Consider the following 14,822-nt stretch of genomic DNA (forward strand, 5'->3'; position numbering starts at 1 on the left):
AAAAACAGGCAGCCCATGTATTAAAAAACTGCAGCTCATGTATTAAAAACAGCAGCCCATGTATTAAAAACTGCAGACCGTATATTGAAAATTTTCTTACACGTATCAAAGCCAAGTTTGAAATTATCATGATCTTCCTTTTATGATATAGATCGTTTCTTTTAACCCCTTACAATCTTGTTATGGGTTCGTGTGAAAATTTGTGTTCATGATATTTTCTAGAATCGAACTGAAGAATTCATATGATAAATGATTACTGAAAATATATGTGATATTTGATGGATTTATGGGGTTTTTTGTTGGTTTGAAAATTTTCTTATATGTGGATCGTTGACTATTTTCGCCTATATAGTGATATTAAATGTATGGGCCGCCAGTGTTAAATGTATAGGCTGCTAGTTTTTGAATATATGGGCTATCAGTTTTTAAATGTACGGGTTGTAGTTTTTTTTTAATACATGGGCTGCATGTTTTTAATAAATGGGTTGCAGTTTTTTAATACATGGGCTGCCTATTATTATTTTTTTTTCTATGCCATGTTTCATATTCATCTCATAGTTCATTTTGAAATACCAATCCATAATATACAACAGATAATCAATTCCCCAATATAAGAATTTTACTAACTTATGCATGTATAACATGTGAGTGTTACATTATTAATAAAATTATTCGCATGCATATCATTCAACAGCCCATGTTTAAAAAAAAATGATAGATATAAAAAAAATTAAAAATTTAAGACTAAAAATAATATATAGCATTCTACACCATTGGTGTAGAAATTAACTATTCAAAAACAAGGCAACACTGTCCTGGACCATTACTTACCATCAAGAAGAAATAGTTTGGTAGTTTCAAGTAAGTGCATGATAAAAATTAGATGAATATTAATAAGAAATTAAAATGGAGCTCAAACCTCAAGTGGTGTCCCTTCTAAGTTCTTGAAGGTCATATGATTGAAAATTTATTTTATTTTCAAGAGGATAAATTAACAGCAGTGTAGTAAATAACAATAATGTTCATTTTACTCAAATAAATAAATAAATCCGGTAAATATGTTCTTGCCTTTTAAATATTTAATACTTAATTTTAAGAGGAATGGTATTAATTAAGAATTTGGAAGGGCAATTCAGTCCATCTGCACATTGCAAATGAAGTTCCCGAGCAGCCCACTACAGCGAAAGGCAATAACCAGCAAAGTGCAGACACGGATTTTTGAATTCTTGAAGCTCCGTCGCTTTGAGCGAGGAATTAAGAACAATAAAGAAAAGCATGCACGTCGCCCCTCTAAAAGTTAAAGAAAGCCGAAGACAAACAAAGCGTACCAACACCAATCCAAGACCAAGAGAGAAAGAAACATAGAGAGAGAGAGAGAGAGAGAGAGAGTCAGAAACACGTACACAATAAATAAAGAGAGAAAAACTGATAGAGGGGATATCGACCAGACCGATCCAGCTAGCGAGATATCATGTACAGGTTCAGTAATACAGTGATAAAAATGTTTATCTCCTTATATTATTTTACATTGGTTGGAGAAACACAAACTCTTATAAAAGTAAGAAGGAAATTTTTGGGTTTCCTTCCTATATAGTGAATGAAGATTTATTTGGATGTCTTTATCAATCCTTGAGTGGAATTTATGCTCAAATAGAATAGAAAATTTTTATATTTGGTACTAGCCAACTTTTTATTTTGGAATAGAGTGATTCATTTATTAGTTAGTTGGGACTTCCTTAAGAAGAAAAAATGTCCTTTGGAGACATTAACAATTAATTTGAGAAGCCACTACCTGGCAACAAGAGATCGAGCTTCTTGCATCCTTTGGACAACCAAGAAGAGAGTGGAGGAGAGAAGCTAAAATACATAACTGAAAATTCAAGGCTAAAGGTGCATGCACAATTAGTTTGATCCTGATGATGAATGATGATTTCTCATTCAACTGAATTAAAACATTTTGACAACTTATTGGTTACTCATTTATCTTGATTTTGGATGATTTGATTATCATTTGGAGCTCAATAGCCTTGGTTTAGTAGTTTGGATCTCTCCCCTTCGTCCTTCAAGTTTAACTTCATCTTTTTAGTTATGACTCATATTACTTTGCATGTCAAGAACAAAAAGTATTATTAAACCAACTAAATGGATTCAAGCAAGAGGTATGAATTAGGAAAGACCTATTTGACCTACTATTGTTCTAAAGAAAAAAATCAAAAGAAACATTTCAATCATAATTTATTTATCTTATTTTGTTTATTCTAGGTGAAACTAATCCTCCACCTTTTCGACATTTTTAATAGTGGGGCGAGCAATATTTTCAACAATGGGTACTTAGTTCATCAAAAACTCTTTTTTCGTTTTCAAAATTTTGGTGGAAACAAGCTAGATAGTTCCATCGCATGCGTGCATGGTACAGTAGTAGAGATATAGTAGGAATGCATTATTTCTCAACTTCTTCATGAGAACCACAAAACAAAAAAGATGGCAGATTGATTAACCTGGATCAATCCAACTCATAACTCAGAATGGACGGAAGAATCAGAAGAGAAGGTGGCAGCTTTAGTCAACCGAAAGTGGTCGGGGCACTTAAACTTGAAGCCGCCCCGGCAATTCACGTAGGCATGCGCAGGCGTTGCAAGGTCCAGGCAGATACGGATCTCGAAGAGCTGCGCCACTCCCTCCTTGTCCTTGTTGCACAGCAGTACCACCGTCTTCCCACCCGCCGCCTTCGAGACCGCCGCCTTGAAATCTCTGTTTTCCACTGTCTGCCCTGTCGGGTACACTCCTTCCGACTTCAGATGATTTCCAAGATCCACTCTGTAGAAGAGGGCGAGTCCCAGTTGGAAGTACGCCGGCGGCTGGAGCCCCGACACCCTGCCGTGTTTGCTCCACTCGTGATCCCAAAACTGTCGATTTGTATTGATGACGTAGCTTGCCCAGTCAGTCTTCATCTTGTCCTCCGTGGCGACCGGAAAAGTGCTCCAATCAACGGCCTCGGGTCCGGGAGGGTCTTTGTAGAGGGACCAGGGCCCGTGGATGGTGAATCGGTTGGGAGGAGTGTTGTGGCACTTGGTTTTGCCGTTGCAGAGCGAGGTTGGCCAGAAAATGGCAAGCTTCAAGAGTCTTGAGTTGTTTTTACTGGCGGTGGGGTGTTGTGGAGAAGCAGGGGAACAGAGAAGGGAGAGGATGAAGAAAGCTGTCAATAATAATGGCGGAGACATCTTCAACAACATTGTGATTCAGTAGCAGTTCTTGGGCATTGTGCTTATATATATATATATATATATATATATATATATATAAATCAAAAAGAGCTGTGGGTGTGATGCACGCATGCGATGGACCCCTTCCATCCTCCGTTTAATGCAAGAAAGGACGAAATATGGCTTGTTGAAGAACGAAGAATTGGAGCCATACATTTTTTTCCTTCTGGTTCTATGAAAAATCTTGCACATATTATCTATGTCAATGCATTTGGTTGGCAAAGATATTTAAAGATGGAAATGCAATAAAAATTGCATAACTAAAAAAATTAGTGTCTATGGAAAACAATTTTTATTTGCTATTTTTACTTTTTCAAAAAAATTACAAAGTTAGACAATATTTTTATTTTTACAATATTTGTATGAATAAATGAACAATAATAAACAATTTTGACACTATTTCCTTATGAAAATAGTTTTATTTTTAATTTTTAAATTTTGAAATAATTACAAAAATACCACTTTATTTTTCAATTTTTCAAATTCATACAGGAAATTTAGAGAATATTTTTTCATTAATTTCTAAAATTTTAACTCTTACTTTGCGTATGGGAACATCAAATTTGGATCTTAAACTTTAATTGTGGTTTATGTACATACAAATCCAAATTCAAACCCTAAAATTCATGATTCTAAATTTCAAAAAAGTAAAAAATAATTTGTTTTTCAACTATCTTCACCTAGCATCCTCTTCAGAGTTTCTATACACCGTGGGTCTAATCCTATTTCAGAAAATCATTTGCGGCTGGAGGGGGTCTCTATCAGTGCGTGGATGAATCTTCTCTGGACTATTCAGAGTTTCTCTTTTTCTCTATGCTTGCATTTTGTTATATCCATTTTTTGGACTTGAAATAGATATTCAGTGGCTCATGTTTCAAACCCAGAGCTTCATCTTTAAATCTGAAGTTTGGTTTTGATGTCTTTAATTTTACTGTTTTCATTATGCTGGAGTGCTACTAACTTGAGTTGTCTATAAGCAAATTGTGGGATTAATGCTATTATCTACCTTTAAATTAAAGAAAAAATGAGAAGAAAAGAAAATTGTATTTCTGATTACAATGAATGAAAGGTGAACACTAGATCGATTGAGTAGGACACAAGAAGGGATATTTAAACAAGATTACATGATATAGTTGCAAATCAAGGAGATATCTTAAATCTCATAAAATATGAGATAAAAGACTGTTATGTATCCCCTAGAATCTGAAGTATTCGTAGACTTTTTGAAATATTCATAGGTTTTATTAGGAGTCCATAAAATCTATTTTGTAGACATATATGCTCCTTAGATATTTTTTTGAATCAATAGGCTTTGATTTGTTAACATATATGGTCCTATGATTTTTATTATGATGATTGACTTCGGGACTTTGACGCTCCTTAGACTTTATTGTAACAATTTGTCTCAAATCTTTAACATTTATATCTGCAGTGGACAAAATTATCGACAGTTTAATGAACAGTCGACAGTTTCCTTCTGAATTAGCTACTGTTTGAAACCGTTGATGTAACGACATCACTCTCATTGAGTGTGCCGAGCTGTGATGCATTGCTAATACCCTCCCACAAACTTTGTTAGGGCTGGAGACAAAGTTTGTTGCAAAAATAATAAAGGGCGGCCTTTGACATTGGCTTCAGCATAGTTGTTGTGAAGATTTCATATTGCGGACCAAGATTGGCCGGTGAGAAGACAAAATACTCTTTCTTGGTCTGAAATGGGCTTCCCGATGGCAATTAGACTGTAGAGACCTTTGAAGGTGTGGATATGTTATGTGATTTTTGTGTGATCTTATTTCCAAAGGTAGGTGATTTGTTGACTTGAAGTAAATTCATGTTCCTGTGATTCTTGAGCATATGCATTCTTGAGGACCTTTCACATTGCATGAACTATGTCGAGGCCAACGATGAGTTTGAGAGTTTCCTCTGAAAGTATCCCAATGATCCACCCTCGAAGGAGATGGTCAGACTTTTTCCATACTATGAAAGCTTTTGTTAATTGAGGAGTGGCGTTTTTTGAATTTTTGGAGTTGCTTGTGTTTCGTATGATGTATTTGTTGCGTGCAGGATCTTCATTTGTGAGATGCCTCACCAATTCGTGGCTCTCAGCAAGAGCCAATGCTTGCTCACGCCACAAGGGATAGTTATTTGGGATGAGCCTAAGAGTGATGAAGTTGCCAACATTGACAGAGAGTGTAGCCATGGTGAAAGGAAGAAAAAAAAAAAAAAAAAAACAATCGAAGATAAACAGGAAGTGTATGGATAATGCAGGAGTTGTGATTTTTTTTTTTTTTTTACTTAGTTTCACAATGTCTCTGATACCAAAAAGAAAAAAATGAGAAGAAACAAAAATTGTATTTCTGATTACAATGAATGAAACGTGAATACTAGATCGATTTAGGAGCATAAAAATGAACTTTGCCTTTCATGCCAAGGTTCATCTCCTAGCTCCCAAATGAATGGTCAAGATTCAAATTCTCCAAAAGGAGGAATTGTTGAATTGGCTCTTTCAAAGCATCAACAGATAATCGCAATCTCAAAATAAAATAATAATAGAATAAAAATTAAAATTAAACTACTCTTAAAATATTAAAAGCAAAATCAGGGTAATTCTTAAAATTATAAAAATTCAAATTCAAATTCAAATTTAGCCTTCCTTTTGTATTCATAAAATTTGTAATTCCTCGTATACATAGTTTTTAGAATGCAAGAATTCTAGCATTTTCTTTTTTAAATGTCATTGACATAAAAGATAATCTCTGCCTAAAGATAGAGAAGTTACAAGCGTATAGAAAGAAGATAAATGATGAAATTTTTAGAGGATGTGGGGACAAATTCAACTGCATAACAAGCAAGGGAATTATAGTCCTTATTAACAAGTCTAAAGTGACATAAAGATAACTTTTTATGAATGGTCCAAATATCATAAAACAATATGATATTTGTGATTTGTAGGGATTTAAAAGAAACTGTACACATAAACCACACAAAGTAAAGTTTAAGATCCAAATTTGATACTCCCATAAGTGAAGTATGTTGAAGATTAAACTTGAATAGTGGGACGGTGGCAGCAAAAATTTGACTGCAGCAGCTTCATCAACCGGTAGCCCACCTCCATTGAAGTTAAGCAAGATTTGGCCACCAACCTTACCAAACTAGCCACAATTGTTGAAATCTAATTCCCACCATTGTAGATTATATTGTTGTATGTTTTACTATAAATAGGTGTGTGTATGTGTTGTGATATTGTGGTGTGTTGAGAGTGGAAAGCCAGTGAGTGAGCGAGAGATTTTGTTTTTGAATTCCTCTGTATTATTTTCCAGATTGAAATATATTTGTTTGGTATTTATCCTCACTGAGTTTCAATCACATCCAATGACTGAGTGTTCCTCTCCACCCATCAGTGGTATCAGAGCGTCCAGGAACACTGAAATCCGCCAAACAGAGGCAAACAAAAAAAAAATCCGATTTTCTCCCAGTTTTGAAGTTGCTCAAACTTCAAAATTGAGTCTATCATTTTGAAATTTGATTCAAGACGATTCCAAAGGTGAAAACCACATCCCAAACGGACATAGGAAGACTCTTCACGCTCTCCCACGAAGACAGCGCTCCTCCCACACACCACACGCGCCGACAAAGACTCCGGCAGACGGCGACACGCGCTCACGCCCCTGCGCGCGTCTTCTTCGCCCGATTGGCGACCCGTAACCCGGATCCACGACCAGAAACCCGGATCCGTACCCGAGCGTTGACCCGCATCCGACCCGCCTCCCAGACGCGGACACGCGGAGCGTGCAGAGAATGCCACGTGGCGTAACTTGAACATTAACGCCGTTAAACGGCCATTAAATTAAACCGGTTAGTTTAAAAATTCAACAGAATTTCCTGTAGCCGGCTCAGTAATTTTTGGACCGGTTCTTTGCAAACCAAAACCGGTTCCTAAGGTTTTTCAATCTTTTGAATATATGGGTGGCATCAGATTTTCCAAAATCAGTCCCCATTTCTCTTTTTTTATATATTAAATTCGATGGCTAACGGTACTACCCAATCGGTCATTCCAAAATTGACCCGAGAGAATTATGACAACTGGTCGACTCAAATGAGAGCCCTTCTAGGTGCTCAGGATGTCATAAACATCGTTGAAAATGGGTACAGAGAAAGTCCATCAAAAGAAGCCGAAGCAAATATGTCCGATGCTCAAAGAACGACCTTGCGAGCCAATCGAAAAAAAGATTGCAAGGCAAAATCCATAATCTACCAAGGCCTTGATGAGGCCATATTCGAAATCATCGCCTCCGTGAAGACATCCAAAGAAGTCTGGGACTTTCTCCATCGAACACACAAAGGTGCAGATAAAGTAAAAAAGATTCGTCTTCAGACATTGCGAGGTAAGTTCGAATCTCTCAAAATGAAGTCTACTGAATCCATTGCAGACTACTATATACGAGTAATGGTAGTATCAAATCAAATGAGAAGAAATGGAGAAACTCTCAATGACGAGAGAATTTGTGAGAAAATTTTGCGATCTTTAGATCCAAAATATGATTATATAGCTGTGACCCTAGAAGAAACAAAAGACTTGGAAACAATGTCTGTAGAAGAACTTGTGGGCTCACTCCAAGCTCATGAGCAGAAAGTCAACAGAAGGAGTGATGATAAAGAACTGGAGCAAGCCCTCCAAACGAAGTTGTCCCTCACTGTAGATAGATACGACAAAGGGGGGACGTCACAACAAGGAAGAGGACGAGATCGAGGATCTCGTGGAAGAAATTCTGGAAATTTTAACTCCAGAGAAGGTGGCAGAGGCAGAAGAGGTCCCACTAGAGGAGGAAGAAATCAACAGAACTATGTCCCATGAGGCAGAGGACAAGGAAGAAGAGGAGGATACAATAACCGCTCGAATGTAGAAAAAAGAAACATTCAATGCTACAATTGTCACAACTATGGACACTATAGCAATGAATGTTGGGGGCGACAATAAGAAAAGGTTAGTGAGGAGGCCAACCTTGCCGAAACTGATCATGCAGATGGAGAGTCGTTGATGCTGATGGCACACAATTCAACTCCCCAGGACCAAAGCGTTTGGTACCTTGATTCTAGAGCCAGCAACCATATGACTGGCAGAAAGAACTTATTCTTTGAACTTAATGAGAAAGTTCAGGGGGAGATCTCTTTCGGTGATAATTCTAAAATCCCAGTCCAAGGGAGAAGAGATGTTTTGATCAAATAGAAGTTTGGAGATCATGCTTACATCTCCAACGTCTACTATGTGCCGGCCATGAAGACTAATATACTTAGTCTCGGACAGCTCGTCGAGAGAGGCTATCGAATTAGCCTCAGTGATAAGCAAATGGTGATAATAGATGCTCGAGGAAAGCTTGTTACTCAAGTTCAAATGGCAAAGAATCGAATGTTTACGCTTGCCATTCAACATGATACGCCAAGGTGTTTGAACGCTATCATCAAAGACAAAGACTGGCTATGGCATCTAAGGTATGGTCATCTAAACTTTGAAAGTTTGAAACAATTAGGAAGCAAGAAGATGGTGAAGGGCTTACCCAATATCCATCATCCAAATGTGATATGTGAAAGTTGTATTTTGAGCAAGCAACACAGAAACAACTTTGGAAAGAAAACCGACTGGAGATCAATCATGCCGCTCCAACTAATACACACAGATGTGTGTGGTCCACTAAGACCATTTTCGAATGGACAGAATCGACTTCCTCACCTTCATCGACAACTACAGCAGGAAGACCTAGGTCTACTTCCTGAAAAGGAAGTCAGAGGTGTTCGACAAGTTCAAAGAGTTCAAAACTCTTATGGAGAAACAGAGTGACTTCCGCATCAAGTCACTTCGATCAGATCAAGGATGAAAGTACAAAGACGAAACTTTCCTGGAATTCCTTAGACAACAAGGGATTCAGAAACAGTTCACACCATCATACACTCCCTAGTTGAATGGTATAGCCGAAAGGAAGAACCGCACAATCCTTAACATGGCTAGAAGCATGTTAAAGGATAAAAATCTGCCCAAGAGTTTTTGGGCAGAAGCAGTGTTATATGCAGTCTATCTGCTCAATAGGTGTCCGACGAAGAGTTTTGATACAAAGACATCATATGAAGCCTGGAGCACTCACAAGCCTAGTGTGAGTCATCTGAGGGTGTTTGGCTCCATAGCCTACGCCAAGATCCCAGAAGCAAGAAGGACAAAACTGGATGATAAAGGAGAGAAGTGTATCATTGTTGGATATGGCAATAGTACCATGGGATATCAACTCTACAATCCCATCAACAAGAAAGTCTTTAACAGCCGGGATGTCATCTTTGAAGAAAATAAATCTTGGAAATGGGATCAGGCTGAATGTTGCAAAGATGCGGAATTGACACTTAAAGGAGAAGAACCTACACAGACAAGAGAAGTGGCTATTGAGCCACAAGTTCCTGAGCTACAGACACCTTCACAAGTTTCATCACAGAGGAATGAAGCTCCATCACCAATAGAGCGTGAAATCTCAGACATGAGACCTAGAGGAGCTCAAAATATAGCCGATCTGTATGAAAATACAGAACCAATGGAAGAATATGTTGCTCTAAACTGCCTGTTGCTAACTAGCTACCCAATTAGCTTTGAGAAAGCTAACGAAGAAAACAAATGGAGAAAAATGATGAATGAGAAGATTCAATCCATCAAGAAGAACAAGACTTGGGAGTTGACAAATCTCCCGAAGAGCCGCAAAACTATTGGTGTAAAATGGGTCTACAAGACCAAGAAGAACACTCCAAGAGAAGTCCAGAGATACAAAGCAAAACATGTCGCCAAGGGTTATAGGAAAAAAGTAGTGAAATTGATATCTTACAGAACGTATGATCGGATGACTAATATTTTCACAAAGCCACTCAGACATGATATTTTTGCAAGACTGAAGACAATGCTCGAAATGACAAAGTTAGGAGAGTCAAGTTTAAGGGGGGATATTGAAGATTAAACTTGAATAGTGGGACGGTGGCAGCAAAAATTTGACTGCAACAGCTTCATCAACCGGCAGCCCACCTCCATTGAAGTTAAGCAAGATTTGGCCACCAACCTTACCAAACTAGCCACAATTGTTGAAATCTAATTCCCACCATTGTAGATTATATTGTTGTATGTTTTACTATAAATAGGTGTGTGTATGTGTTGTGATATTGTGGTGTGTTGAGAGTAGAAAGCCAGTGAGTGAGTGAGAGATTTTGTTTTTGAATTCCTCTGTATTATTTTCCAGATTGAAATATATTTGTTTGGTATTTATCCTCACTGAATTTCAATCACATCCAGTGACTGAGTGTTCCTCTCCACCCATCAAAGTAAGAGTTAAAATCTTTAAAATTAATGAAAAAATGTTCACAAAATTTTCAGTATAAATTTGAAAAAATAAAAAATAAAGTGGCACTTTTGTAATTAAATTAAAAATTAAAAATTAAACTATTTCTACAAGGAATAGTGTAAAAATTGTTTATTATTGTAATTTGTAATTTTGTTTTGAGAAACTAAAAATAGAGAATAAAAATTATTTTCCATAGTCATTAATCTTTTGATTATTTAATTTTTATTGTATTTCCATCTTAAAATATTTTTGCCAACCAAATGCATTGACATCGATTATGTATGTAAGATTTTTCTTAGAACCAAAAAGAGAAAAAGAGAAAAACGTAATGCTCCAATTCTTCATCCTACAACAACCCATATTTCATCCTTTCTTGCATTAAATGGAGGATGTAGTAAGTATTACAAATTTGCGAGAGTTTTCCAAAATTTTAAAATAAAAGGTGTTCCTTTACAACCCTCATTTTGTCCTTTCTTATAATTACTGAGGAGGCTGCAAGCGGTCCATGTCCATGCAGGCGTACATCACACCCACAGCTCTTTTGGATTTCTATATATCTACAGGCACAGTGCCCAAGAACTGCCACTGAATCACAATGTTGATGAAGATGTCTCTGCCATTATTATTGACAGCTTTCTTCGTCATCTCCCTTCTCTGTTCGCCTGCTTCCCCACAATCCCCCACCGCCAGTAAGAACAACGGGACCTTTCTTCATCCTCTCCCTTCTCTGTTTGCCTGCTTCTCCACAACCGCCAATAAGAACAATTGTACACACCCTATTTATTTTTACCTCAGCCAAATATAACAAAAAGCTTAGGACTATGTTATTATTATTATTTCTATTTTATTATTATTTTACTATAATTATTTTTACTATGTCTATTTATTATTATTGTTATTAGTATTATCATTATTTTCAAATCTTATTATTATTAATATATTATTAGCAATATTATTATTATTATTATTACCATAAAACCGGCCACCATCAACCAATCTCAGTCCCTGCTTGCACTCCTCACAGCCAGCCGCTACCCTCTTCCACCTTCTCCCATCTCACTCTCCCCATCCAACCTCTTGACCTCACCATCGTCTCAACCGGCCACTCTCATCACCGTCACCATCCTCCGGCCACCCTCACGGCCAGCAGCTGATCACACCCGCTCCGGTATTGTCTGCAGACTAACTGCGGTGTAGCTCTGCTCCCGGCGAGATCCCCCGGCTTCGTCTTTCTCGATCCCAGTCCGGTGTCAACCCCCCCCCCCCCACACACACACACACAGCAGTCGTGTCACGCTAACAGCCGTGAGCACCACCTGCACGACTCTCAACTCCGGCGGCCACTCCACGCTCCCATCATCTCCAGCCACAGCAAAACAGCCAGGAGCCACTCCCAGGACTTCTCTCACACAGCAACAACAGCAGCAATCTCCCTTCACTCCGGCAGCCCATGCAGTCCCCGGATCCCGGCGATAGTCAGGTGAGCTTCTCACTCCGGCCTTACACACACATACTTTGTTTTCTTTAGTACCTCTTGTTTTGCTTTTTTTTTTTTTTTTTTTTTTTTTATTACAGTAAATACTATTCTGTTTGTTGTCATTTTTGTAGGATTTCTTTTTGTTTGTTGGGGCTCCCTCAATTTTTAAATTTTGAATTTTCTTGTCATCATTTTATTGTATATATTTAAACAAATAGTATTATATTTATTGTATATTATTGTTAAAGTTCTTTTTTTTTTTTCCTCTTATTGTCATGTATTTATCGTTATTATAATACTTATTGATTATATATTCAGCTTTTTTTCACTATGTTAGTTATTTATATATCATTAGGGTTTTTTATTATTATTATTTATGATTGTAATTATATTATGTTATTATTTAAGCATGTTTAAGATTTTGATTAGTTTCCATGTTTAGGGTTTAATTGCTTCTATATAGCTTGTGTATTAATTTTATGATGGATATGTTTCCATATTACTATCACATGTTTCCATATTAATTTATTTTAAGCTTTGACTTACTTACATATTATTGTATATTATTCTTTTTTGGGTTGGATTGATGTTGTATATTTAGGATTTGTCTTGTTTCACTTCCATAATTATATCTTACTTATTTCCGTGTTTGTCCATATTATACTTAACTTTTAGAATTTGATTCGTTTCCATGTTTTTGGAAGTTTCCTTTATTATTAATATTAGGATTTTACTTTTGAAGGTTTGATTATTTATTTTATATATATATATATATATATTATATGTATTATTATTCTCGTGGTATTATTATTAGTACTTACGTGTTATGATATTATTATTATTATTATTATGGCAGGAAGCATTATTATTATTATTATTATTATTTTTTTGTTATTTGGCCTTATATGTACTATGGTATTTATTTTTATAAAAACATTTTCTTTATTTTATCCCTATGATTTTAATGAGAGGGTGTGAGCTTTCAGGCTTCACATACCCCAGCTCTAAGGGAATATATATTATATATATTTTTGTGTGTATTTATAAAATTTACTAAAATGGAGTAATTTTAAAGACTTTTTAAATTTACTTAAGATAATTTCATAATTAATTAGGTACCGTTCATAGGAACGGACGCGTAGGGGGTGCTCGTACCTTTCCCTCGCGTAACCGAACTCTCGATCTCGACTTTGGTAACATAGATCAATTTTACCCTTAATTGGGTAGTAATCAAGTGTTCTAACCACACTAAAAGATTGGTGGCGACTTTATTCCTGTTTTTCCTAGAAAATTTAAACCACAATTTTTATTTCGCTACCTCGGGGCACAAGCCCTCCGGGACGTAGCGACAGCTTGGCGACTCCGCTGGGGACATTAGAGAGTTGAGTCAATAATTAATTAGAAATTATCCTGAGTTCAAATTTAATAAATCTTTTAGTTGCTCCTTATTTTGTGAATAGTAATTATAAATATTTTATTTCCAAAATTTTTTAAATAAGCATAGTAATTGCAAATATTTTCTTTCCAAATTTTTTTTAGATAAGAATATTAATTGTAAATATTTTATTTCCAAATTTTTAAAATAAGCATAGTTATTGCAAATATTTTCTTTCCAAATTTTTTAGATAAGAATAATAATTGTAAATATTTTATTTCTAAATTTTTTAGATAAGCATATTAATTGCAAATATTCTATTTCCAAAATTTTTTAGATAAGCATAGTAATTGCAAATATTTTGTTCCCATATTTTTTAGATAAACAAATTTTAATTGCAAATATTTTGTTTCCAAATTTTTTGAATAAGCGTGTTAATTGTAAATATCTTATTTCTATATTTTGAATAAGCATGTGATTGATTGTAAACAATTTATTTCTTTTGTTGTTTGAATAAACATGTTATTAATTATGAAAATTTTTTTTTCTTTATTATTGAATAAGCATGTGATTACTTGTGAATATCTTGTTTGAATAAGCATGTAATAAACGTAGGGGTAGCGGGATTAGGCTAAACTTGGATTCACACACTTTCACGCTCTATATCCAAACTTTACTTGCTAAGATTATAAAGGAGTGTAATACCGTTTGTCCCCACGTGGCAAGGCTTATGGAGACTTGCAAACCACTCCGCTCAGTTTGAATTTTGTCCAAACCCCTTATGGGTGAGGATGAGGCTCAGATTGGGAACCTATTGTCAATAGGATTAGAGTCTACCCACACATACTTGTCTATAGTTTTCCATAACTAGGATGGAGCCATAAAGAAACCCTATAAAATAGGTGTATCTGCCTTGGGCTGGGATAGGATCCTCATCCTTCTCCATGTGACTTCATCTATGTCTTTTGTATATATATGTTTTGTGTTGTGTTATGCATCTTGCATCCATTTTAGACATGCATACAACTTAACCATTATTCTGAAAAAATCCAATAATGAGAACATGACCTATCCTTTTGAAAAATAAAACACGTGGCCTTAGCATTTTAAAAGATGGGTTGGTCCAATACTTTTCAAATAACTTGGGCCCAACTCTCTTTAAAAACAAATCTAGGCCCGACCTTTTTCTAAATAAAAAAAACTCGGCCCAAGCCTGATTTTCAAAAACGGCCAAACCCATATTTCAAAAGGGGACTTCGACCCTATTACTTAAAAATCCAAGCCAACATTTTTAAAACAGTCCAAGCCCAACTCTCTTTGAACTCGGACCTCGACCCATCAGA

General features: G+C 36.0%; 1 protein-coding gene across 1 annotated transcript; it reads right to left on the reverse strand.

The window, feature by feature from the left end:
- Positions 1-2,513: 2,513 nt before the first annotated feature.
- LOC131167534 (intracellular ribonuclease LX-like) lies at positions 2,514-3,233 on the reverse strand. The gene has a single exon (XM_058126336.1). The coding sequence runs from the start codon at positions 3,231-3,233 to the stop codon at positions 2,514-2,516; it is 720 nt and encodes a 239-aa protein (XP_057982319.1).
- Positions 3,234-14,822: the final 11,589 nt, after the last annotated feature.

This window comes from Malania oleifera, chromosome 11, assembly GCF_029873635.1.
Source record: "Malania oleifera isolate guangnan ecotype guangnan chromosome 11, ASM2987363v1, whole genome shotgun sequence".
Lineage (NCBI taxonomy): Eukaryota > Viridiplantae > Streptophyta > Magnoliopsida > Santalales > Ximeniaceae > Malania > Malania oleifera.

Excerpts from the sequence above, each read along its gene's own strand:
- LOC131167534 (XM_058126336.1), bottom strand. The coding sequence starts at position 3,233 with ATGTTGTTGAAGATGTCTCCGCCATTATTATTGACAGCTTTCTTCATC.